We start from the raw sequence: 26,101 nt of genomic DNA, 5'->3' as shown, positions 1-26,101 counted from the left end.
GCTATGCAGGCTCAGGCTAGAAAACAGATTGCTTCACACCATCCAGAGCTCTTCAGCAGCCTCACATTGCAGTCAGGCTGAAACTGGACAGATGGCATGCAGGGCTCAGATGTGGCACAGTTGGGAAGCATCTGGGTCCCACTCAGGGTACAACATTGAAAACATCAGCCACGCCCTGCTGGATGAGCCAGGGTCTGATGAACGGGGACTTGCTCAGCCTACAGGTGTCCCCCAGCCATCTCTCCTCCACCAGCACAAAAGCTCCACTCGAAGCATGGCCAGTGCCTGGGCTTAGTGGCATCTAGGTTCTCCATTCTAAGCTCTTGGGTCTCAAAGCCCCCCCTCTTAATCAAGTGACAGGACAAAGTATCTGTTCATCGCTGCTTTGGGACTCTTTCCAGAGATAAAATTTATCCCGACTTTCAGTATAGAGGTCTGTGATATGATCTGTCTAAGGCTTTCAAAGGCCCTCTCAAAGTATGGGAGTGAGCTGTGGAGACCAGAGATAGATGATAGGCTGTTACAAAGGTAGGAAGCAAGAAGGAGACCAGCAAAGACACTCTGGCCACATCCAAGTGAGAGATGATGGCACTGGACTCCAGTGGTAATGGCAGAGGTGGTGATAAGCGGTGGATGCCACACACGCTTTGAAGGTAGAGAGGACACACTTGGGCCTGTGGGATGGGCTGATGGGTTGAATGTGGGGTGTGAAAGAAAAGAGCAATCGATGATGCCACCCAAGGTTTGAGGCCTAAGTAATGGGTCGATGTTGTTGAGCTCTACTGAGATGTTGAACACAAGGAGTAACAGGTTTGGAGCTGGGGAGAGAGTGCACTAAAGACGTGGATTCTGGGCATGCTCATTTCCTGTCTATTTGGCATTCAAATGGAGGCTGAACCTGGCACTCAGAAGAGAGTCAGGGGGCGGGGGAGCAGCGGAGATGAGGCAGAGGCCTGAGTAATTAACAGAATATGGTCATTCTTGCCTGGATATTCCTGGGCAGCTCAGCTAACCTGCTGGATTTGCACATCCTTATGTGTAAACTGGACATAGCAATACACTTTCCAAGCCAGACCCCTATGGGTCCCTCACACCTTAGTTTCCAGTACACCTCAAGGGACAATTCTGAAATCCAGTTGTTTTCTCCTTCTATGATAATTAATTTAAAAAGATGAAAATCTGACCTGCAAGCCATTAACAAAACAATCATCAAATGACTTCATACAGCCTACAACATCATTCTTAAAATGTATCTATTGCCCATAATCAACAATCAAGTCCTAGATTTCCAAATCGGGCTCTCTCTTAAAGAGCCAGTGGCCCCATCCCAGGATTCCTCAGAAACAGACATCGTAAACCAAGATTGAGGAGAGATAGGAGCCCTCAGCCTGACTTTCTGGAGCTTTTGTGCAACCACGTTCCACATAAATGCTGCTGTGGCAATTAGACACGCTCCACTGTGTGCTGGAATGTATAAGGTTGGATTAGCAAGTTACTGGCAAACCATGCAGTGTCATAACCCCAAATTAAACATGCTGTCCCATCAGGTAGAAAGTAGACACACGTCCACGCCCTTGTGCTAACCAAGATGGTTCTGAACACTTTCAGGTCATGATGAAGTCACACTCATTCCAAACGAAACCAACTCCAGTCCCTAACCAGAGATGGGTTTTCTGCTTAATTAACGAAGCACCATTGTGGGAGGAGAGAGAGCCACATGTGAAGAAATCAACCACAGGGCTCCTTGGCTTCAAGAAACTTACAATCTGGTTGGAGAAACATGCCCCATCCATAGAGTTAATCAGCGAGACAAGAAATGACAAGCAGGACAGGCTGGGTGCCAAATGAACAATTTTGTTTTATTTACTGGAAAGATAAACATAGTCAAAACCATGAGTGTAGCTCTAAGTAGGCGCACATTAATTTAAAACAGGCTCCCACGCTTCGTAAACAGAGCAGGTGCCGAAACAAAAACAACCTTCCAAAGTAGGTCCCAATCTTGCCCCTCGTCCTGGGAAGAGCTCTGCAGTGTTAGGAAGCCCCACTCTAGGGAAGGCCTCCAAGCCCCCTGCAGAGTCAAGATCCTGCCCTAAAGAAACTCATTCACTTCGCATATCCCAGTGCTTCCCTAAACCTATTTTAGGAGAGAACCCTTTTTTCCAGTAACCTTGTTAACATTCAGCGAAACAAATGTCAGGAAACGCTAGCCCCGAGCTGAGCTGCCAAAGACTCTTCCCCCAAGCACAACAGGCCCCAGCTTGAGAAATGGTCAAGAGCTGATTTGAGAGGCTGCCAGCCCTCCCCACATTCACTGTGGGCTGACCTTAATCACAGGAGCCAACGGCATCTTTGACAAGTGGGTACATTTTCCCAGAAACATAACTCAGGGTCATAATCCTGACCCAGCTCACACATAGCATCGAATAAATAATATCTTTGCCCAATAATATGCCATGAAAACAAAGATAATAGAACTAAAAATTCACAAAAAAATGTGAGGTTATAAGAGTAAACTCAAGACCTCTAAAATAGTCCTAAATGAACTGAGTATATTCAGGGGCTAAGGTACCTAAAACATATAAATTTATGCTGTGAATTATCTAAAATAAACATCTGACCTTGAAGCCTACCAATCATTCAAGAAATGATTTCGTTTGCCTGTTTTGAAGGTGGAGGACCTGGGGAGGCTGACTTGGATGGGCTGGGTATCTGTTCTAGGGCAGGGTGGAGTTAAGGGCATGTCTCTCTCCAAAGAAGCCTAAAAGTTTTTTGTTGTTAAATTCCCCAGAGACATTAAAATCATTCCAACCATAACTCTCTTAGGTACTGCTGGTAGTTATAAATGTTGAGAACTTTCAGGAAAATAATCTGTGGCTATGTATCAAGAAATTTTTTAACACTTTGTTCTTTTCTACCTTTTGTCCTAGGGGTCTAAACCAAGAAAATAATAAAAGGGGAGGGGGCGAGGGGACAAAGATTTACGCACAAAGATGATCATCACAGGATCATTCACAGTAGCAGAAACAAAAGGAGACAATCTAAAGACCCAACAATATGGCATTGATTCAGTAAATTGGGGTTTAATCATATTATGGACTGTTATGTGGTCATTAAAAATCCTTAAGCATTTTAATGACATGGGGAAGTGCTTATTAACTACAGCAATTTTCATCTTAAATAAACAGAAGATTGGAAATACTGAGCACTATGAGCTCAAGTATGTTAAAAACAAATATAAATATTCATACACTCAGAGGAAAAAAGGATAATTTGGTATATGAAATATACCAAATTATTCACAATGTAATCTCCGAGTGGTGAGATTATGGGCTGTTTTCCAAACTGCCTACAATGAACATAAACTTTATGAATGAAGAAAGCTACGTTTAAAAATAAATTTCACTTACTTTAGAGGTACAACTTTTAAATACAAAATTAGCAATTCCCATCCTTAAGTAGTCTAAGATACCAGTCACTGATCATTTGAATTACAACTAATAATCATTTTGAAGAGAAGACTTGGGGTTGCGGGGAATACAATAGCTACCTTCAAATTGTCAAGACATGTAAGGTGAGGCATTAGCAGAATTTAACAGCAAAACATGAATTAAGGAGTTGAGCATTTCCAGGAGAGAGACTGCAGCTCCCTAAAGGCAGAACTCTCTTAAGAGTTCATATTGTACCAAAAAGAAACAGTCTACCACCAGGAGATAGAGCCCCCATCTCTGCAAGTGTCCAAGAATATCAGGGGAAACAGATAGCTACCAAACAGTGCTGAAAAAAACGGGGGAGGGCAGTTGGTGAAATGCCATTTGATTTTAAGGCCCTGCAAATTGTTGTGATTCCAACATGCAGGGGCTACAACTGAGGTCACACAATCCTTCTTGATGGGATATTTTCTATTGCCATGGTATCACCTGCCACACCATGAACCCAAACCTCAGGAAACTTCAAAACTCTTCACCAGAGGACAGAGCTTCTGGGAGGAGAGAAGGAAGCTTTGGACATCTGACATAGACTCTATCATGGCCCCATGTACACTTTGGAGTCTACACCACCCACTCCCTTCAAAGCACCACTGATCCCATCTACCACTTCTTCCTCACCAAAAGATAACCTGATTGCCTGGTTCTTCCTATTAGGTACTCATAGTTCTCCTTATAAAATAATGTTTTGGCAGTGCCCGAGGCTTGCTTTATATCCTTAGACAACACAGACACCCTGACCACAGCCCTGACTGCGAAATGGGAAAGTTCTGACTCAGTGGCTGCTAGGAAACACAAGTCAACTCTTTTAGAGAGTCTGGCTGAGTCATAGATAAATGAATAAAATAAATAAAAACAAAGTATATATGCAGCAGAGAAAGTGGAGATAATCCAGAAGTAAAAGATTTTAGATAGTACAGGGTCACACCCCATATCCCCCAAATGTCCTGCCTGCAGAAAATACACTGGCCCTCCCCACCATATGTCAATGAGCCCTTTGCAGCAGTCACAGCACGACACCCAGAAGCCCAGTCTCTGGCCACCTTGATGCATGTCCCACTCTCCAGTGAAGCCAGCAGGCCTCCTCCAGCCATGCCCACCATGCCCAGGTGGGGCTGGGGTTCCCTGGGGGTCCCAGGGCTCCCAGCTGCTCTTGGCACACCACACACATTGTGCTCTAAGCACCCACTTATTTGTCTCTTTCCCAGCTTCTCTGCAGTGGTTGAGAGGACGGTGTGCTCTGGAGCCAGGGTGCCTTGTTTCACATCCTGACTCCCACGACTGGGCAAATCCCCACCTCCCTGGGCCTAGTTCCTCCTCTCTAGAACAGGGGTAACACAGCCTCTGAAGCAACTGGAACAAGGCTCGCGTAGGAAGCGCTACAGTCTTTGTTGCTGTTATCGTTCTTCATTGACTCCACTCTCTCGGTGTCTAGAATGCTTTTTCCCACACTAAATATTTGCAGAAACAATGAATGAATCAATCAATGGCAAATACAATCTCTCTAAAAAGACAACGCTTCCACCCCGAACCTGCTCCTCCTCCAATACTCCCCACTCAGTGAAGCATCTCCATCTACCTACCTTTGACTCTCCTTTCTCCCTCAATGCTAATATCTAACCTGTCAGCAAGTTCCGCTGCTGTTTCCTCCACATCTCTATTTTCACCATCCCCACTGCCAGCAGCTTAACACACGCTCCTACAGAAACAGCCAACCTGCTCAAATGACTCCCCAGTGTCAGATCCTCACCATACGCTGCACCCCAAGTCACTCTCCGGGAGCCCTGCCTGACCTCTAGCCTCCTACCTGATTTCCTGCCTCTGTCCAAGCCAAGCACTTTTCCCTTGAGGACCTTCACACATGTGTTTCCTTCTGCCCACTCCCCATCTCTTCTCCTATCCCTTCATTGGGCCAACCCCAATCAAGCCTTCAGATCTCACTTTTAATGCAATTTCCTCAGGGAGCCGCCCAGGCCTGTAATCCCCGCCAACTTCTCAGCTGAAATCAGGTCCCCCTGGTCATACCCTCATGGGCCCCCTACTCTTTGAGGGCACCTGGCACAGGGCCTCCCACAGAGGTAGGGGCCACCGTGGCTTTGCTGGTGCTCAGCAGGCAGCACAGAGCCTCCCAACACATGCCACATCTCAGCAAGCATCCACAATCCAGGTCAAACATCCCATCGAAACAGCGCATGTGTTTAATAACCAAGAGGGTGCTCTCTAGGTAGTGTTTTAAAAAATTAATTATGGGTAGGTTCCCCTGAACTCTTCAGAAACAAAAAGCAAAGGTTCAGCATGCCCTCTGAGCTTCCCTGAAAATGCACAGGGTAGACGGCAGAGATTTTCTCTGAAGTTCTACCCATCGTGCATTATTTCATAAGAGTTTTCCACTCTCTTGCAGCATTTAAGCAATAACAACAAGAAAAGTACACCACCACAGTCTGGCAGGCTTTGTTCCTCGGGATTCAGTCTGCTTTCTTATCCCACACCTCCATGCTCATTACACAACAAAACACACCAGACCAAGAAGTACAAAAAATCCACCCCAAGGTAAAATTCTACATCGACTTCAAAAGGAAACCCCCAAGATAAAATTGTAGGAACTTTTGAAGCCTTTTGCCGTTTTGTAAGATACATACTATACCAAAATACCACCATTTTGGGTACAGAATCTTTTTTTGCTGGATACAAAGGAGGCTAAATGAAAGTCTTTGTATAGCAAAGACACCAGAGGTGGTATCCAGGGAGCGGCTCCTAACCCCACAGCTTACCAGCCAAGACTGACTCAAACTCTACCACTCAGCACAACTTAGCTGCTTGGCACTCATTTAGTAAGAGGAAAAAAGGGAGCAAAGAATTAAAAATATAAATTTCAAAACTCCACCAAGAAAGAAAAAGAGTTTAGTTATATGAATGCGAAAATAGGACTGGGGAGGCTGGGGGGTGGGGGTGTCTTGGAACTTGTGGCTAATGTCTCTGAGTTGTTAAGAAGTCCATGAATTTGTTGGGGAGTATGGGGAAGGAAGAAGGAAGAGGGAAGGCAGGGAGGAGGAAGGCAAAGACTGACGCCTTGTATAAACTCCCAGTTTTGGGCCAGCCAATGAAGACATCGTCCCTCTTGGAATCGATTTCCTCTCTCCTCTGAACACAGATTAGGAATCACTGGATTATGTAACAAATAAGATGCTATATCAGCTACAGGAACTAAAATTTTTGGAGTCTATTCTTAATGTAAATATCATTTGATAAGTTGACCTCCACTTGTTAAGAACATTTATTCTACACATCAATTGTTTCTAATGTGGTAACCAACATACCACATGAAAATAATCCAATCAGATTAAAATAGTCCAACAAAATGCTCTGAATTCCCACGTGAAGATTCTGCCCCATATGGGTACTGGAAGAAGTTATTCTTCTTAGCAATCTGTGAAAGTTGTAGTTTCGAATGATTAATAATCAACACTGAATACATCCCTATTCTTCAAGTGAGACATTAGAAATAATTATGAAATAGCTTGGCCCAAAAGTTACAACAATTCCAAATTTCGGGGAAATTAGGAAGCAATCCTTAGACAATTATTTTGAAACATGTCTGATGAAACACTGTGATGTGATTATGTCTTACTTAAAAGAGTGAAAAGCAAAGTGTGAACAAGAGCCCCAAGTGTCTGGAGAAAAGTTAGCCCTTCATCGGCGACTCTAAACATGAACCAGACCCTCTGGCCAATGTTTAACTGTACAAAGACCCAAATGATGTATCAGCCACCATTCAGAATGCACCCTTTACAAACACAGACACACTGTACCAGCCAAAGTATAGCTGGTTTTGGTTGGCACATTGCCTTATGTTCAGCAAAAATATAATCATAAATTTGTAGTCTCAAGGTGTATGCATCCTCAATCCCAAAAACTATAGGTGACCAGGTGGATAGACGTCAACAACGCAAGGCCTTTCTTCCACTCTACTTTCCTATCTCCCTCAACTCTTTCCTCCTCCCCAGACACCCTCCTTCTCACCCCTGGTGTCAGGTGAAGACTGCAGAAATACCCCATCACAGGGCTGACTCATAGAACCAAAGTCACCATTCATGACAAGCATTCAAGTATTTCACAAATGTAAACCACATTTGTCCTTTTGTCCAAGTTCATGGCTTTTCCCTTCTCCCCGGCTTCCAGAGCCCACCTTCCTCCACCAGCCCATCCCCTCTAGGCAATGGCCATTCCCAGATCCCCTTGAGCACAGCAGAAAGCCCAAAAGATTGTAGACAGTTGCCAGCTGTGGCTGTTTTGGACAAAGGTCTCCATCTACAAGACGGTGTGTATGCCCCAGGGGAGTTGCTATGGTCAACAGGCCTGCTAAGACACAGCAGAGGAAAAAGGTGCCTAAGCCCCCTTGCTGCACCCCTGGCCAAAATCCACACAGGCTCTGGAAGGAATGTTTTGCCATCTCCTCCAGATCATTAATTTCTACATAGGAAAATGAGATGCTTAGGGCCCAGGTTGTGGCAACTGTTCTTGTGGGATTTGAGGTGGAGGATCTTTGCTCTATCCAAATGGACAAACCCCCACTCCTTTACACGGGGGTAATGCTCCCTGGCATGGGGCCCACAGAGCCTATGCCACAAACACAGGGTCTGTGTCCACTCTGAACCACTGCCAGGATTCACATCTTCTCTCCTCACTCAAAGAGAGAGAACAACGAAGAGATTTTAAAGATAATGCCCTTTCTCTGTAGCTAAAAAATAAATGTGGGAAATTCCCATCAACCATTGCCAAAAGCAGATAAATAAATTTCAAAGCCTGGACCATGCTGGGAAATTCAGGGAGGCGGGAAAAATGAAACAGGCTTCTTCACTTTACTCTCTAGGTGTCTAGAACTGTCACACTTTTTTAAAAAAAAATCTCTGTATGTTTGTTAAGAATTTTTTTTTAACAGGGCATTCACTTTTGGAGAAACCTGCATTAGAACACCCAACCAGCAAATTCTTTACACCTATGCACTGTCCCTGACCATGACCCAATTTACAGTCAGCAAAACAGAACCAGCCACAGCAGTTACTTTCACCTCCCGTAGGAGAGAAGACATCACAAGGCTCTGGAAAGGGAGCAGAGAACTGGATCCAAGCCTTGCTCTGGCCACTGACTCAGCGTGTGACATTGGGCAATTCACTTAAGGCATCTCTGGGCCTCAGTTTCCTTTCCTAAGGGCAAGTTGGGCCTAAATGATCTAAGGTCACTTCCAGCCCTGAAATCTTGACCTTATAGGAGCAGATGTAATTATGAGCATCCATTTTATTGTGGAGTTAGAGGAAAGGGGAAGCTTCTAGCAAATGTCAATCTTCTTTCTACATGCCTCATTTATACCAGAGAAAAGAAGACATTGTCACAAATGATGACTCAAAATATGGTTTTACAAAAATAAGTTATTTTGTGATATAAACACACACATATGACAGAGGTATAACTCATTAAATAACACATGCTCAATTACAGCAAGCTCCAAAATAAGGAGGCAGTTAGCCCAAAATGGCAGAATGCATCTTAAGATTTTTCTACTTAAGAAACTAAATATTTTGCAATTTTTAGAAATTACAATATAGAGGCAAAATGTATTTATGATTAACATTTTGTGATACTCAAATGAAAAACCCATGATTGATTCATGCTTTGCATAATTCTACCTGTCATGGATGGATTCATTATAAAAATATGCCTTCCATTAATTATTTCAAAAGTATGAAGTCCAGCTCATGATATAAATACATAGAAGGGAATCTTCAAATAAGGCTGAGCTATCTTCTCAAGAGGTTAATTTATAAATTCTACTCTTAGAGCCTACAAAACCCTAAGAAAATACATTAAAAATATATGTAGACACACACTTGTAGTCTTTTAGTACTAAAAACAAATGCTTTCTCTATCAAACCTACATATTTTCAAAGCCATGGATGTATAGATTAAATTCCATTTTAGCCTTTCAAAGTTCATTTCTACTCTAGGTTTACAAATCAGCCAGCCCAGATGAAATTTTTCTAATGTTAGTGTAGAATGTTACCAACAAATATTAAGATAAATTGGGGGAGAGGATAATAGGCAAGTTTCAAATCCAGGACCCCCTTTTGAGTTTTCTAATTCCCTCTTCTTCACTTCAACTGCCCTGAATGTATTTTTATAACTGCTTTGATACCACCTCTAGTCTCCTCCACACCATGGTGATCGTGTCCTATAAACTAGAGCCCGCAAGGCTAGATTCTAACCAAATACATGGAAAACAGTGGAGGAAAGGTTTGTAAAATTTCCAGGTAGGTTACAATCATTAACGTCCAATAGCAGAAAATGAATACCCTATAGATATAAACTATACCCAACAATATTTCCAAAGAAAATGTGTTTAAAGAAAGAAAAAAATGACAAATAAGGCCTGTTATCATCAAAAAAGCATTTTCTTTTTCACCCCCTCAATAAAGGAAGCCATCATCTCTGGGAGGTTACTTACGACAATGTGTGCTGGCGATGGGGACCGGGCATCCTTGAGGGCTTGTCTACTCTGGAGGCTCCCTGCCTGGACATCAAGCAGTGGCCATTTCATCTGGAGATACTGGTGAGAGGAAACAAAAGTGAAATGAAAAACAATGAATTCAGAAAGTAAATGCAGAACAACTAGCCCAAGAAATAACTGTGACATGGGTCAGAAACTGAAAAACATACAAGCATGCAAATAATCATTAAAAAAATAAAAAAGCATGCAATTCCAATAGGTTCTTCCTCAGAGCTCAAGTTCAGTAAGTACACATATAGAAGATTAATGTTACTAGCAACTGTATTTTTTGTCTTTGCATTCAAACTACAGGGTAGCTTCAGAAAAAATTATTTCATTACTACTACCTTAACTTGGTGGGGGGTGGAGGGGAGTGGGAGAGGTGGGGAGGGAGAGGAAAGAATATAGAGCTATTCCAAAGGAAGAAAGTAAAACACAAATCTCAAGCCAGAAGTGTCCTAGGAAACCATCAATTCCAAATCTGCTCCTTTTCAACCTCCGTTTTTCAAATGTCATTATCCTTCACTTTAAAGGAAGTCAAGTACATATGAGCAGCTGTCCTTTAGGTAGCAAAAGCTACTTGAGTACGGTGAGCATGCAGTTCTTCATACGACCCAAGTTTACTCAACAAAACTTACTTCTTGGTAAAAAATGCACAGGGCCAGACACAATGTATACACTCATCTCAAAAGACCAGAGGAATGCTTTAGTATGCACAGGTTTACCATAGAGATAAAAATAAAGGTGTACATCAATTCTGTCTGTCCCCACCTTCCTCCAAGCTAGGAAATGAATATACGGCCCAAGGGAGCTACTTCTGTCAAAAGCGATCCACTAGCTTTCAGTGAGATTTGAACGATGAGTTGACCCAGTTCCTCATTTTGCAGACAAGGTAAAATGAGGTGAGGTGGCTTGCCCAGTCACAGAGGTACTCAGCCCATGTATAAGAAACTCTTAGGCATTTAACTTCTGTTGGTAACATTAAGACAGTTTCACTCAGGAAACCAAACAGAACTTAGACACAATGCTTAGAAGCACATGGAGACGAGCCTTTATGCTTCTCAAGGCCAACTCACTAATCCATCAGTTAATGAACGCTTGGAGGGGATATAAGATATAAGGAGACACCTTGGTCATTTCGGAGACCTCCTCAAGCAAAATAAATGGCTGGTTTTAATATTAATTCTATAGAAAACTTTACTCAATGAACACTGAGTACTACTTGCTTTGTGTACAGGCTGTGACAAGCACTAGGAGAGACAAAGATGTCCGCTCTCGGGGAGCTTTTGCCAGCATGAGGAGCCTTACAGACACAGGTAAATCAAGACAGAACATGGTGACACTGTGACAGAGACTCAGGGACTCAGGAAATGCCAAGAAAGATGACAGAATTTCTGGGACAATAGACTGGGGAAGGCTACACAAAGTTAGGTCTTGATGGTCAGAACAATTTCAATAGAAAGAAAAAAGACAGGAAAGGATAATACAGAAAGAAGGGTTTGCACAAATCCCACGAGAGACAGAAGTGCCAAAGCCATCCACAAGCCAGTCGACGGAGTTCCTCGAAGATACAACTGCTCGGCAAATTCAAACCAAATTTGGTTATACCTAAAGCTGCAAGATCATTGCCCAAGAACTACTTGCCAAAGTACACAGTCGATTTTCCCATGACGTCTAGGATCTATATGAGGTGGGTGCGTCTGCTACAAATTCAGAGCTTTCACCTAGAGGCCTCCCGTGGTGAGCAACCTAGTTATTAGTCCGGTTGTGTCTGTATCTTGCCACAAGACCCTCCATCGAATCCCCTTGCTTCAGTGATCTGTTTTTATCATCTGTGTACTGAAGGAGTTGTCCTATCTGTGACAGGGTATTAGGTGGGGAGTCTGCCCCAAACACTGAAGGACTTCTAGGACTCCAAGCCCCCAGACAGTAAATACCAACAGGAACCCCCTCGGTTATCCTTACCATCTCATCACTTCCAAATACCTTCTCTGGAAGCAGTATTGTCTCATGTTGAGAACCACTAAAGTAAATATTTCCAGTCTGCATCTGTAACCCAGGCCAGAGGGCTCTGGGAATCTAGACTGCCCCATCTCATCCCAACTTCTTCCCATTCTCACTTACCACATAACTATATGAGCTTCATTGGTCAAAACCACTCAATAGAGTCATTTCCTTGAGGCCAACCAAAATGGACACCCACCAACACTCACCTCTCCATCTCATAAAAACCCGTGAACAAAAATGCCAAATGGAGTCAAACCCATCTACATCCCATGCTATCCCTCAGTGGGGAGAGCTGGATTGGTGGACAAGTTTTCATCTTTGGCCACCTGCAAAACCGATTTGATTACATCCAAATACCAGCTCTGTAGAATTAGGAAACTCGGGCTTTGTTGAAGGTGACAGACCTGCCCTGAGGACCCACCCAAGAACTGTCATACTCATAATACAATATTAACATGGAGACTTATAATTCTTACTTTACATAAAAGCTTCATTGTGTGCCACATCCAATCTCCATAGGCTACCTGCACCACATATTTTTATGAGCCCACATTTCAGCGCTCCAAGCCTACAATACACATAATTTTCAATTATGTTAGGGCAGCCCAGGATCATTGCCTATATAACATTACTGTTGGAGGAAATGAGACTCGGCCCCACTGCCCAGAGAGAGCTAACCAAATCCAGATGGTGCAGGAAGACAGCCCTGGTCCTGCTGACTTGCAGGGACTCCGCAGTGACAGCCCCAAACTCTCCTTCCCAGTGCAACTTGATGCCACAGAACCGCTGGGTACACACAAATCCAAGCCCATTCCTTGAATCTTAACTGGCACTCAGGCTGATGAAGTGCCTTTTGGGGAAATAAGTATTATGTCAGGATTTTCTAAAGGAAGCTATTAACCTTCTCCAAAAGTGATGGGTTTCCCAGCTTCCTTCATCTTCTACAATTGGTGCTTATTAATAGGGAAAATAAATAAATAAAGAGAAGAAAAAGGAAATTAGGTACTATTACAGCCTAGAGGAAAATTTTTTTCCTTCCTGGAGACATTAAGCAGCAGGAAATTCTATTCTGTTGGGTCCTAAAGGAAGACCTAAAGGAGGGGGCATCTCAGATTTACAAAAGGGCTGGAACCCTGTGCCACGTTTTCCCAACCATCTGATTTAGTTTTATATCCTTTTGGGGGAGGGAAAAAAAAAGTTCCCACCATCCCACTACAAAAACAACAGTGGGCTCCAGCTCTCTTCCTCTCAGGCTGTTCAATGTGGAAATTATGAATTGCCTACAAAAACATTAAACTTTTCAACAAACTGCAATCAAATGGGGCTGTGGGAATTCCTACATTGAAAACTGTTGGATGGGAGTCTGCTCAACTTTCATTAAAAAAAAGAAAGAAAGAAAGAAAGAAGGCCATCTTGGCTTAAGCATTTCATCCTTTGTTGAATAATAATGTTCTGATCATGGCCCATTAGGGTTTTTCCCCAAATCATATTTTATGATATGTCTCAGGGAGCTTAAGTTAAGCTTTGGACCTGTGAGCAAATCTTGAAATATATACAACACCAATGGCCTGAAAGGAATCAAAGCAGCTGAAAAGACTGTTAAATTGCCAGCAAAAAGAAAAAGGTGAGCATCTCTAATTATTTTTCTCCTCTTCCACCTCCCCCAATGAAAACAGGGAGAAAAGGCAAATGAGTAGAGGCTCCTTTAGGAAATAGTCTTAGCAGAAACTGGCATCTACTAAAGCCAGACTGATGGAGACTGCTCCCATAGCGGGGCCTTCATCCTTGAGAATCTTCCATCAGCAGCAAGAATGTTGAGGATGGGCTGCTCCGAGAACCTGCCCCCTTACAGCTGCTACTGAGGGCTCTGTATAAATTTCTTTTCTAAACAAGCAGCAAACTTAAAGGGCAGATGATGATGATGACAATGATGATGATGGTGATGATGATGATGATATGGCGACAAAGTTGCCAGGAAACCTCACATCCTTGATAAAGCACCAATGTGGCTTCCAGTATTTCCAGTATTTCCTTTCAGTGACTCTGCTCCACAGATGAACGGGGCAAGTGGAATTTGTCCCTTTATTTGTTCAGGGCAGGGTTGGCAAACTTTTTCTGCAAAGCGCCAGACAACAAATATCTTAGGCTTTGCGGCCCACACAATCTCTGTCATAACTACTCGACTCAGCCATTGTAACTCGAAAGCAGCCACAGGCAGTGAGTGTATGTCTTGTATCATGGCTGTGCTCCAATAAAAGCTTATTTACAGATACTGAAATGTGAATTTCATATCATTTTCCTATGTCAGAAAATATTATTCCTCTCTTGATGTGTTTCAACCATTTAAAAATAATAAAAGTGCTGGATGCAGCGGCTCAGGCCTGTAGTCCCAACATTTTGGAAGGCCAAGGCCGGAGGATTGCTTAAGGCCAGGAGTTCCAGACCAGCCTGTGCAACAACAGCAAGACTGTACAAAAATAAAAAAAGTTAGCTGGCCATGATGATACATGCTTGTAGCACATGCCTGTAGGTTCTAGCTATTCAGGAGGCTGAAGCAGGAGGATTGCTAGAGCCCAGGAGTTTCACGCTGCAGAAGCCGTGATTGCACCACTGCACTCCAGCCTGGGTGACAAAATGAGACCCTGGCTCAAAAAATATTAATAATAATGACAATAAAAAGTCATTCTTAACTCACTGGCCAGATAAAAGCACGTGGCAAGCCAATTTTGGTCTATGGGCCATAGTTTGTCATGCCCTGGTTAGGGAATAAAATTGTAGAGGCCTGCCCATGTCAGATGGGCGAGGGTGCCTTCCCTTGCTGGGCCTTCAATCCAAACAGCCAAACACAGGCATGTAGAAAAGCATGTCCGGTGGCCTAATAGCAACGTTTTGGATTAACTCAAGTTGTGAGGGAAAAGCTTGGAAAAAAATTTGAACCCTTTGGCTGAGGCCCCCGTCACAAGGTCTAACCACAAGACCACAGTCTCACCAAAATAACTACCCCCTCTTTTCCAGAATGGAAGTCTAAAAATCCCTGAGCAATTCTGACTGGAAAAGGTTCAGAGCGAGACCCTGTTGAAAGAAAGAGAGAAAGAGAGAAAAGAAAGGAAGGAAAGGGATGGAAAGGGAAGGAAAGGGGAGGAAAGGGAAGGAGGGGAGGGGAGAGGGGAAGGAATAGGAAAGAAAAAAGTAAAGAAAAAAAAGTGAATTATGGTATTTTTGAGATACAGTCTTACTCTGTTGCCTAGGCTAGAGTGCAGTGATGCAAGCTCAACTCACTGCAACCTCTACCTTCCAGCTTCAAGTGATTCTCCTGCCTCCGCCTCCCGAGTAGCTGGGATTACAGGCGCGTATCACCACGCCGGGCTAATTTTTGTATTTTTAGTAGAGATCGGGTTTTACCATGTTGGTCAGGCTGGTCTCAAACTCCTGACCTCAGATGACCCTCCCACCCCAGCCTCCCAAAGTGCTGGGATTACAGGTGGGAGCCATGTCTGACCAAAAAAATTGAATTAATTGGTTACTATCCTCATGATGGCTTTCCGCTGTTAAATGTTCCTAATCCTCTGGTGCCAGAAAGTTGTACTTCTGGTTTTAACCAAATACAAAATCAATACTCTGCTTATGCGTCCAAAGCTGAGAGTATAGCCAGCCATAGCCCATCATGTCCAAAGTCACTAAGCCTCCTCCGCATTAAGGTGGCTGCTCCTAATCTTTCAGTGCAGCCTCACCACGGGCCATTCATACTGACCCCCTACAAATATGCAACACAAAAGACCGCACCACGATTATGACTCTCATATCATTACACTTTACAAAAGGAAAGACGACCAGAAGCTACTCACCATAGAAAGGGAAATACCAGAAAAATGTGCAAAATAAGAAAATAGGAAGTACAAGTATCCAACCCAACAGCGGACACTTATTTCTTCAGGAACTCATATTGTGACACACACCTAGTAGACAAACATTTCTGTTAAAGAAGAGGCCTGATTGTCTCTTTCTAAACCTACCTCATTTCTCAGAAATGGACGATGGAAAATTCAGCCCATCTTCTATAAACAAATAATTTTGCCTGGGCGTCACGGAATCCCAATTTACCCAGAATGGTTAAAATACAAGAAGTTGTGATTAATTTAATATTCTGCCCTACCCTCTGAATCATACAGGCACCAAAGTTTTCCAAAAGTTAGCATTGATCAAATATAACTAACACTGAAACTCTGTGAAACTATTTCACAAGTCCCTTCAGAATTGTAAGGGGCATCATTACAAAGTCTGTTTAACCAACTTTTCTGCAGATGCAGACGGTATAGGAGACTAGGCTGCTTTGCTCTAAGTAAAAACATACTCCAGGAATTGCATCTTTTGAAAAAATCCAGAAAGCCTAAAACAGCGGCTTTATTTGCCTATAAACATGATTGTATAGAAAAAGAAATGTGTGATTGCTGTTGTTTAACATAAATAAGCATGTACCATAGTTACCTAGGAAAAGAAAACCAAAGATCTCAGAAGGTTGGGTAGACTCTGTACTTGGAAAAAGAATAAAGCCATAGAAAAATTTCAAGCCAGGCATGGTGGCCCACGCCAGTAATCCCAGTATTTTGGAAGGCTGAGGCAGGAAGATTGCTTGAGCCCAGGAGTTCAAGACCAGCCTAGGAGACCCCATCTCTACCAAAAAAAAAAAAAAATTAGCTGAGTGTGGTGGCGCGTGCCTGTGGTCCCAGCTACTTGGGAGGCTGAGGTGGGAGGATCACTTGAGCCCAGGAGGCAGAGGTTGCAATAAGCCAAGAAGGTGCCACTGCACTCCAGCCTGAGTGACAGAGCAAGACCTGGTCTCAAAAAAAAAAAAGGAAGAAGAGAAAAGAAAAGGAAACGAGAGAGAGAGAGAGAGAAGCAGCAGAAGGAGGAGGAGGAAGGGAGGGAGGGAGGGAAAAGAAAAAAGAAGAAAAGAAAAGATAAAAAAGGAAAAGATTTAAGTAAGATATTAAGGTTGACTTGGGGGAAAAAAAAACAATATAGTCGGAACTCTTTTAAGTTTTTCCCTTAAATCACTATCTCGTTTCGCACATAAAAGGAATATAGGGGAAAAAAGGTAGGATATCAAGGCATCTGTGTGAACAATTTAATAGCCTTATTTTCTATCTCTATCAGTTGGTTGTTATAAGATTTTCAATGAAATCCTTACAGTTAAACTTTTTCTCATAAATATTTTTAATCATAACGATGTAAAGAGCACTAATATCACTTCATATTTAGAGGGTATTTTAGAGTTCAGAATGACATCCACAATAACCCTACAAAATAAATGGGCAGAAAGGTGGAACTAACCTGTTAGCAAGGAGGAAACTAAGGCCAACAGAGCAAGACCCAGATTGCCTGAGGTGACAGGAGCAAGTGGCAGTCAAGCATCTAGGTCTCCAGCATACCAGATGTGTTTTCACTCACCCTGACTTACCTTACAAATCCCTTCTATCTTTCCCAGTTTTCTTATCAATTGTTAGGCATCCTTGCCTGAACTCAACCAGGATGTGTGTCTCAAAGTACATGGTGAAGGGAACATCTCAGTGTCCCCAAAGTAATAAGCAAGACTTTCCAGCATCTAGCATCTCTCCCTCCCAAGTCTATGGACAAACACTGAATTGTTTTCCAAGGAAATTTTTCTACCAGATTTAAGGAGGCCCCTGGTGTGATGAAGACAATGAAGCAAAACAAATAACTAACAAACAAAAAAATCCAATTAACAAAACTTGGGATTCACTGTTTTCTTTAACCCGCCAATCCTTTAACAGCTCTGTCCCTAAACTATTTCTGCATTTGACAGGTTAGTGGTTCTGCAGGGAGGCTATGGTACAGCAGCTCACACACGCACAATCAATATGGAATTTCACCAGACCCTCCTCTCACAACCAATGGGCCCCTTAGGCTGAGGCCCAGGCCTTCCTTCCACCCTCCCCAAAAAGTCGCTCTTCAAATTATGAGTGCGTACTCCCAGGAAAAGTATGGCAGAAAGGGAAGAGTCTGGAAACCTATTTTCCAGGCCTAGCTCTGCCATTGACCTGGCATGTCACTTCATTTCTTCATTGGACAACTTCTTCTCCACGCTTTGCCTAAGTCTGTAGCAAGAAATGAGGAGCATGATCTAAAAATCTCTTTCTACTCCAATGCATGGATTCCTGCAGCATTTACCATTCAACAGATGCTCTGTGTCAGCTATGGACTAGATATTCTGAGGCCCAGAGAAGTCATCTAAAGACACAGTCAATGGGACAATAAGCTAATCAATGGTGCAGGAATTAACACAAAGAAGGTAAGTAGGGCCAGACACAGTGGCTCATGCCTGTAATCCCAGCACTTTAAGAGGCAGAGGTGGGCGGATCACTTTGAGGTCAGTAGTTCGAGACCAGCCTGGCCAACACGGTGAGACCCCATCTCTCCAAAAAATATAAACATTAGCTGGGTGTGGTGGCAGGCGCCTGTTATGCCAGCTACTCGGGAGACTAAAGCAGGAGAATTGCTTGAACCTGGGAGGCAGAGGTTATAGTGAGCCAAGATTGTGCAACTGCACTCCAGCTTGGGCAACAGAGCCAGACTCCATCTCAAAAGGAAAAAAAAAAAAAAAAATGGTTGCACAGTATCCAAACCTTGCTGGCTTATTTAGAGGGACTTTTTTCCTGATGCACTCCAGATCTGTTAAATGAAACTTGGTAGTGGCCCAGGATCTGTACGTACTTTTTTCCAACTTGCCAAGCAATTCTGACCATCAGTCAGCATCAACTATCAGTGCTAGGGCAGTGTCAATAATCAGCATGTAGTCCATTTGAAGATTCCATTTTACTTCCTCAAAGGCTCTTTTAGACCTCTAAATTGATTGTCACTACATCCTCTTTAGGTGGTCAAAGCCAATAATCTCCAAATCCATCTTAAAACAGAAGAAAGTGAGGCACAGAAAACTAAGTGACTTAGTTATACACAGTTATGAGGGACTGAAACCAGAATGCAGGACTTTGGTACTTCCAGGCCAGAACTCTTTTGCCTACACCCTACTGAGCTTACGGGTAATTCGGCCAATGGGTGCCCAGGCAGGAAGAGAAATCTCCAGGGGAGGGCAAAGACCCTGCAATGGTGCAGTCCCAAGACAGGGGGCTGGTGAGACAGACTCTGGCCTCTGAGACAGTCTTGTTCCATTGTGACCAAAAGAGGCCCAGACCTAGCCATCTCAAAGTCTTCAGGCAACCCCAAGATTGAGTCCCACCCAAAGGGCTGTGGATTCCAAACAAATGTCAGCTCTACCACCAGCACACAAGTCCCTAAGCCAGGAGGTTAAAGGACATGAAGACATTGGAAGAATTCAAAAGGAGCAGCCCTTGCCCTCCCATGTCTCTCAAAGTCTTCAGCAGACAGAGCAAGACAGGCTAATGCCCCTTGGCCGCTAAGCTGATGACTAACAAATAATGGATGCTTGCAAGCTCCTGGAGGAACCTCCCACTAAGAGGCAGGCCAGAGGCCATCTACCTTCAGGCAGAAAAGTATTTACAATCGTTCACTTTAATATCAATCTTGTGGCCACCATATTTTCTAATTACTGCTTCTTATAAAAAGGCCAAGTACAATGCAGTTAATTGGAATGTTTTAGTTACTACCCATGTCTCTACAGCATGCTGAAGTAGGCAGAGGCAACAGCAGACCAGGAAAATAGCTGGAAGACAAGGAGCAGCCCAGGAATGAATGTGGGTGTCACTGGGAGCTGAATATGGTATGTTCTGGGATAAGAATGCACCAAGTCTCAACCGATAGCTGGATAACTAAAATGTGGTACAGCCATAAAATGGAATACTATTCAGTAATAAAAACAAATGGAGTACTGACACATGCCACAACATGGTAGCCCTTGAAAATATGCTAACTTAAAGGCAGATCAAGAAAGTTTCATGGTGTATGATTCTTTTTATATGAAATAACCAAAATAGGTAAATTCATAGAGACAGGAAGTAAATTAGTGATTGCCAGGAGCTATGGGGAAGGCGGGTAGAGACTGGCTGCTAGGGTTACAGTGTTTCTTTTGGGGATGATAAAAATATTAAGATACTGGTATGTTTGTACAATCTTGTAAATATACTAAATATACTAAAAAACCACTGAACTGTACACCTTAAATGGGTACATTTTATGACGTGTGAATTATATGTGAATTTAAGATGAACTGAAAACAAAAAAGAGCCAGGCACCATCTTTGATGGTGACCACATTCACTTAAGAGATAAAAGGGGATGGGGAGGCTTGGCGCGGTGGCTCACGCCTGTAATCCCAGCACTTTGGGAGGCCGAAGCGGTTGGATCACCTGAGGTCAGGAGTTTGTGTGACCAGACTGACCAAAGTGATGAAACTCCATCTCTACTAAAAATACAAAAATTAGCTGGGCGTGGTGGCACATGCCTGTAATCCCAGCTACTTGCGAGGCTGAGACAGGAGAATCGCTTGAACCCGGGAGGTGGAGGTTGCAGTGAGCCGAGATCACACCATTGCACTCAAGCCTGGGCCACAAAAGCAAAATTCCATCTCAAAAAAAAAAAAAAAAAAAAGAGGAATGGAGAGAAGACAGAGTCACATACACACACACTCCACCATAGAAGAATGAACAGAAAACCTGTGAACCCGTTCTATACAAAATCATATCCTCCAAAGCTTCTTGGGAAACAAGCAATTTTTCCAAATGTGATTTTGGTTGGTGCTGGATCTTGGGGAGGGATGCTTACAAAGGCATGGGAACTCCAAGACCTTGTGAAAGATAAGAGAGGACAGTATACCTTGGGTTAATGGTGCTGATGAAGAAACATGGGAAAGAGGACTGTTTCAAGGCATGTGGCTAAAAAACAACAGAAGAGCAGTTGAGTCAACAAAACCACAGGCAATTCAGAAACCTGAATCTTAGAGTCCATTCTCTAGTACCCTGTGACCTCAGTTTCTCTACCTAAAAAAAAGTGGGCATGAAATCACATACCTAAAGCCCCTTGACTAGCTCCCACATCATTTATTCAACCTTGAAGGATAAACCATCTAAATGAAGACAAATAATTATATCAGGTCCAAGGCAGCTAAGATTTGCTATTTCTTCTTCCCACTACACAGGGGATTTCACAGCCAGAAATTTAAGGTCTACCATGGAAATTGTTAAGAGACGAAGCCAACAAATGACCTTTGAGAGGTACAAAGCCAGCAAGTAACAGGGTCCTGGTGACCTGGAAGGGTTATTTTACATCCATGAATCATCAGATTGCAGCAGATATTAAAATCACAACTTCTAAAAAATTCCTTTCTTTCTCCATGGCTGGGAGCTCTCAAGGCTTGATTTTTCTAATTAGGTTCTCCTCCCCATTCTGTATTTCTTTCCCCCATTCCACAACAACAAAAGGCAACGAAAGACTTGGCGGTCAAAGAGCAATGAATTAACTTGCTTTAGTGAGTCTACATAGACAGCAAATGCGAGACAGGCTGGGCTCCGTGTCCTCCAACTTCAACTGAAACCGCACCCCGCGCTGCGTTTTCCTTTTGTTTTTTTCCCCTTGTCACATTGGAAAGAGGTCAGTGGCTCTGGCAGGGTCTCCCTGTCCAAATTTTTATTGTCAAATTCTAGCTGTGACAAGCATGTGGAGATGCTTCGTAACGCTACACCCAGGAAGCCCAAAGGTCAGCAGTGCCTCTGGTTAATTTTGCTTGGGGAGGAACAAACCCCAAAGCCAGGGTGAAGATTTACGGGAGGCTGACCTTCTGGAGGCCCCACGACCCCCCTGCATGCAAGTCTTGCTGCCTCAGCCAGAAGCAGCCTGTCACTCAAGTATCATCTTGCTGTAACAAATTACTCCTAACCCAGGATTATGGCTCTTTCCAAATCCCTCCTAGAGAGCAAGGAAATAAACATTCTCTCCCAGGACTCTGCCCCAGTTGTTCCCCCTGTTGGTAATCCTTGTCTCTATTTGCTTCTCCTACAAGCCTTCATCTGGGAGGTCTGCTAGACCATCCCGGCCCACTTTCCTTTCAGACATAAGCTGAATGTCTCAATTGTCCATTAGGCACAGTAAAAGATGAAGGCAGGCTTTCTGTCCGGAGAAGCCTCACACAATAGTTCCCTTTGCCCACACGCTTCTTGTCTGACTGCAGACCCGACGGGTCTAATCCTAGTCACTCAAGGAAGTCCACACCCCAAATTCCTTCCTCACGTTCCATGGGACGGGTGGCAAGAACAGACCATCCCAGAGAAGCAGGGCTGCAGGGCTACCTCCTGGGGATGGCATGACATGTGGGGATGGGTTGAATAGGGTGAGGTGGGGAGAGAAGAGGAGAGGGAGGAAGGAGGGTCAAAAAGAAGAGGCAAGATAATAGGGTTGCAGGATGTAGAAACTGCCTCTCTTACCCCTGCCTGCGGTTTCCTTTAATAAACTACCAGGAGATATTTCGAGCACAATAACCTCATTTGGGGAAGGAAATACAGTTTTGTCCACTTCCAAAGTCTCCAGTGAAACAGTGGGATATTCCAAGCACTTTGGACACAGAGGGCTGTTTTGTTTTTTTAATTGTATACATAGACTGACTAGAATATGCCAAGAAGCAGAGAAGAGAACAATGGATATTATCATCAAAGTGGGTGATTTGAAGAGATAAGGATCTTAGGGCTGTTTTAAGAAAGACTTTCTCCCTGGAGAGAGAGAATCGTTGACAGGCACCCTCTCTGACACATGACAGACAAGGAGAGAAACTCTGAAAGAACCAAAAGACACTGATGAAACATAAACACCCCTATCAAAACCCAGACACCAAATCAAATTCCTGCTTCAAAAACCAAAAAGAAATAAGCAGTTGAGGAACTAGGAATGTAACTTTCTGCAAGAACCAAAAAGTGCTGAAGAAATATAAACGGCCCCATCAAAATCCAGACACCAAATCAAATTCCACTTCCAAAAAGAAAAAGAAAAACCAGTTGAATTAGTCAGCACCACTAACTCATTCCAAAGCAAGGACCACCTTTATTTTCTCATGTTTAAGGCCAGGGCTGACCACTCTCCCTTCTCTGGACCCAGCCACTATGCCTCTCTAACCCAACTCATTCTCTGCTTTTGTGGTTTTCGTCTTTAAAAGAACTTGGCTTGGGAAAGAGCAATAATGATCCGAAGCTAACCACTTAGCTCATTAGTATGTCATCTGGACAGGCAAAATCAATTCCAACAGCATCGAGTTTGGGTATTCCCTCCCCAAAAGGTCTGCACTATTAATAGCAAGAAAGTTTCCCAGGCTTTGGTTTATTTGTAATCCCAACCAGCCCTGACCACAGAACCGGCCATCTCTACTTCTAGAGCTCCCAGGAATTCAGGAGATGGGATTTCAGGTCTCAAGTTTTCAACAGCAGTGGAAAGATGTGGAAAGAAGGCTGAACTTAATGGAGGTGGAATGACACAGGCCAAAGAGGGCTTGATCCCAAGAAATGGCTTGGTAGCAGAGGATAAGAACTAAGGAATGTCTCTTTACCTATCTGACCCAGCTCCTGGGCCCTCTCTTACAGACGGACCTAACTCCCTGATTCACCATTGTGGAGCTGGCTGACAGAAGGGTCTAGAAAAAGCAGCATGGTTAAAAACCAAACTTAGGCCAGGCATGGTGGCTCATGCCTGTAATCCCAGCACTTTGGGAGGCCGAGGCAGGCAGATCACGAGGTCAGGAGTTCAAGAGGAGCCTGACCAACTTGTTGAAACTCTGTCTCTACTAAAAATATTAAAAAAAAAAAAAAAAAAAATTAGCCAGGCATGGTGGTGGGTATCTGTAATCCCAGCTACTCAGGAGGCTGAGGCAGGAGAATCGCTTGAACCTGGGAGGCAGAGGTTGCAGTGAGCCGAGACTGTGCCACTTGCACTCCAGCCTGGGTGACAGGGGGTAGGCCAGGCGCAGTGGCTCACGCCTGTAATCCCAGCACTTCTGGAGGCCGAGGTGGTTAGATCACCTGAGGTCAGAAGTTCGAGACCAGCCTGGCCAACGTGGCGAAACACCGTCTTTACTAAAAATACAAAAATTAGCCAGGCGCGGTGGCACATGTCTGTAGTCCTAGCTAGTCAAGAAGCTGAGGCAGGAGAATCACTTGAACCCGGGAGGCAGAGGTTGCAGTGAGCCGAGATAGCACCACTGTCACTCCACCCTGGGTAACAGAGCAAGACTCTATCTAAAAAAAAAAAAAAAAAAATTAACTTAAAACGTCACTAATTCTGACCCAGAATGCCTGAGTTCAAATTCAGAATCTGCAGCTTAGTACTTCTGGGGCTTTGAAAAAATGACTTTACCTCTCTATGCCTCCAGATCCTTGCCTGTAAAATGTGGATAATAACATCAGGATAATAACAGTAAAGGCTGTGCAACTCTAACCCAAAAATCCAAAATGCTTCAGGCCAGGAGCAGTGGCTCACACCTGTAATCCCAGCACTTTGCGAGGCCAAGGTGGGCAGATTGCTTGAGTCCAGGAATTCAAGACCAACCTGGGCAACATAGCGAAACCCTGTCTCTACAAAAAATATAAAAAATTAGCCAAGGCTGGGCACGGTGGCTCACGCCTATAATCCCATCACTTTGGGAGGCCAAGGTGGGCAGATCACTTCAGGTCAGGAGTTCAAGACCAACCTGGCCAACACAGTGAAACTCCGACCCTACTAAAACTACAAAAATTAGCCAGAAGTGGTGGCACACGCCTATAATCCCAGCTACTCGGGAGGCTGAGACAGGAGAATCGCTTGAACCCGGGAGGCGGAGATTGTAGTGAGCCAAGAACGTGCCACTTGCACTCCAGCCTGGGCACCAGAGCGAGACTTGAGATTCCAGACTCCGTCTCAAAAAAAAATATCCAGTCACAGTGCATGCCTGTAGTCCCAGCTACTCAGGTGGCTGAGATGGGAGGATCACTTGAGCCCAGGAGGTCATGGTTGCAGTGAGCTGTGATTGTGCCACCATACTCCAGCCTGGGCAACAGAGCAAGACCCTATCTCATTATTTAAAGCTTCAAAATCTGAAATTTGACACCACAAGTGGAAAAGTCTACACCTGACCTCAAGTGAGGAGTCACAGTCAAAATGCAGTCAAAACTGTTTCATGCACAAAATTATTTAAAATATTGTATAAAATTACCTAAGGTTTATATAAGGCCATGCACAGTGGCTCACATTGTAATCCCAGCACTTTGGGAGGCCGAAGCGGGTGGATCACTTGAGGTCAGGAGTTCAAGACCAGCCTGGCTAACAGGGTGAAACCTCATCTCTACTAAAAATACAAAAATTAGCTGTGTGTGGTGGCAAGCCCCTGTAATCTCAGCTACTCAGGAGGCTGAGGCAGGAGAATTGTTTGGACCTGGGAGGTAGAGGTTGCAGTGAGCCGAGATCACATCACTGCATTCCAGCTGGGCAACAAGTGTGAAACTCTGTCTCAAAAAAAAAAAAAAGTTTATATAAAACATAAATGAATTTCCTGTTTAGACTTGGGTCCCATCCCCAGGATATCATCTCATTATGTATATGCAAATATTCCAAAATCTGAAAAAAATCCAAAATCCAAAACACTTTCAGCCCCAAGCATTTTGGATAACGGTTATTTAACCTGTACTCCTTCATAGGATGTATATGAGTTTGTGAATAGCAGTCTACCCACTGCAAACTCACTCCCATGATGTATGAGATAGTTTACAGGGTTTATGTCCATAAGCAAGCAAAAAAAGAAGCAAGTGACTTTTTGTTTGTTTGTTTGTTTGTTTTGTTTTGTTTTGTTGTGAGAGTCTCGCTTTGTTGTCCAGGCTGGATGGAGTGCAGTGGCATGATCTTGGCTCACTGCAATCTCCGCTTACCAGGTTCAAGCCATTCTCCTGCCTCATCCTCTTGAGTAGCTGGGACTACAGATGCATCCCACCATGCCCAGCTAATTTTTGTATTTTTAGTAGAGATGGGGTTTTACTATTTTGGCCAGGCTGGTCTTGTACTCCTGACCTCAGGTGATCCACTCGCCTTGGCCTCCCAGAGTGCTAGGATTACAGGCATGAGCCACCAAG

At 43.7% G+C, this 26,101-nt stretch overlaps 1 protein-coding gene across 50 annotated transcripts in view; it reads right to left on the bottom strand.

Moving 5' to 3' along the window:
- TCF7L2 (transcription factor 7 like 2) overlaps nt 1–26,101 on the bottom strand; it is a 217,662-nt gene that overhangs the window by 117,546 nt on the left and 74,015 nt on the right. For all 50 annotated transcript variants that reach the window (XM_031015252.3, XM_055352144.2, XM_055352156.2 and 47 more), the window contains one exon: nt 9,985–10,086. In XM_031015252.3, coding sequence (XP_030871112.1) covers nt 9,985–10,086 — 102 coding nt within the window. The remainder of the gene's footprint in view (nt 1–9,984; nt 10,087–26,101) is intronic.

The sequence above is a fragment of the Gorilla gorilla genome, chromosome 8 (assembly GCF_029281585.2).
Source record: "Gorilla gorilla gorilla isolate KB3781 chromosome 8, NHGRI_mGorGor1-v2.1_pri, whole genome shotgun sequence".
Lineage (NCBI taxonomy): Eukaryota > Metazoa > Chordata > Mammalia > Primates > Hominidae > Gorilla > Gorilla gorilla.
This window is presented reverse-complemented; position numbering and strand designations above follow the sequence as displayed.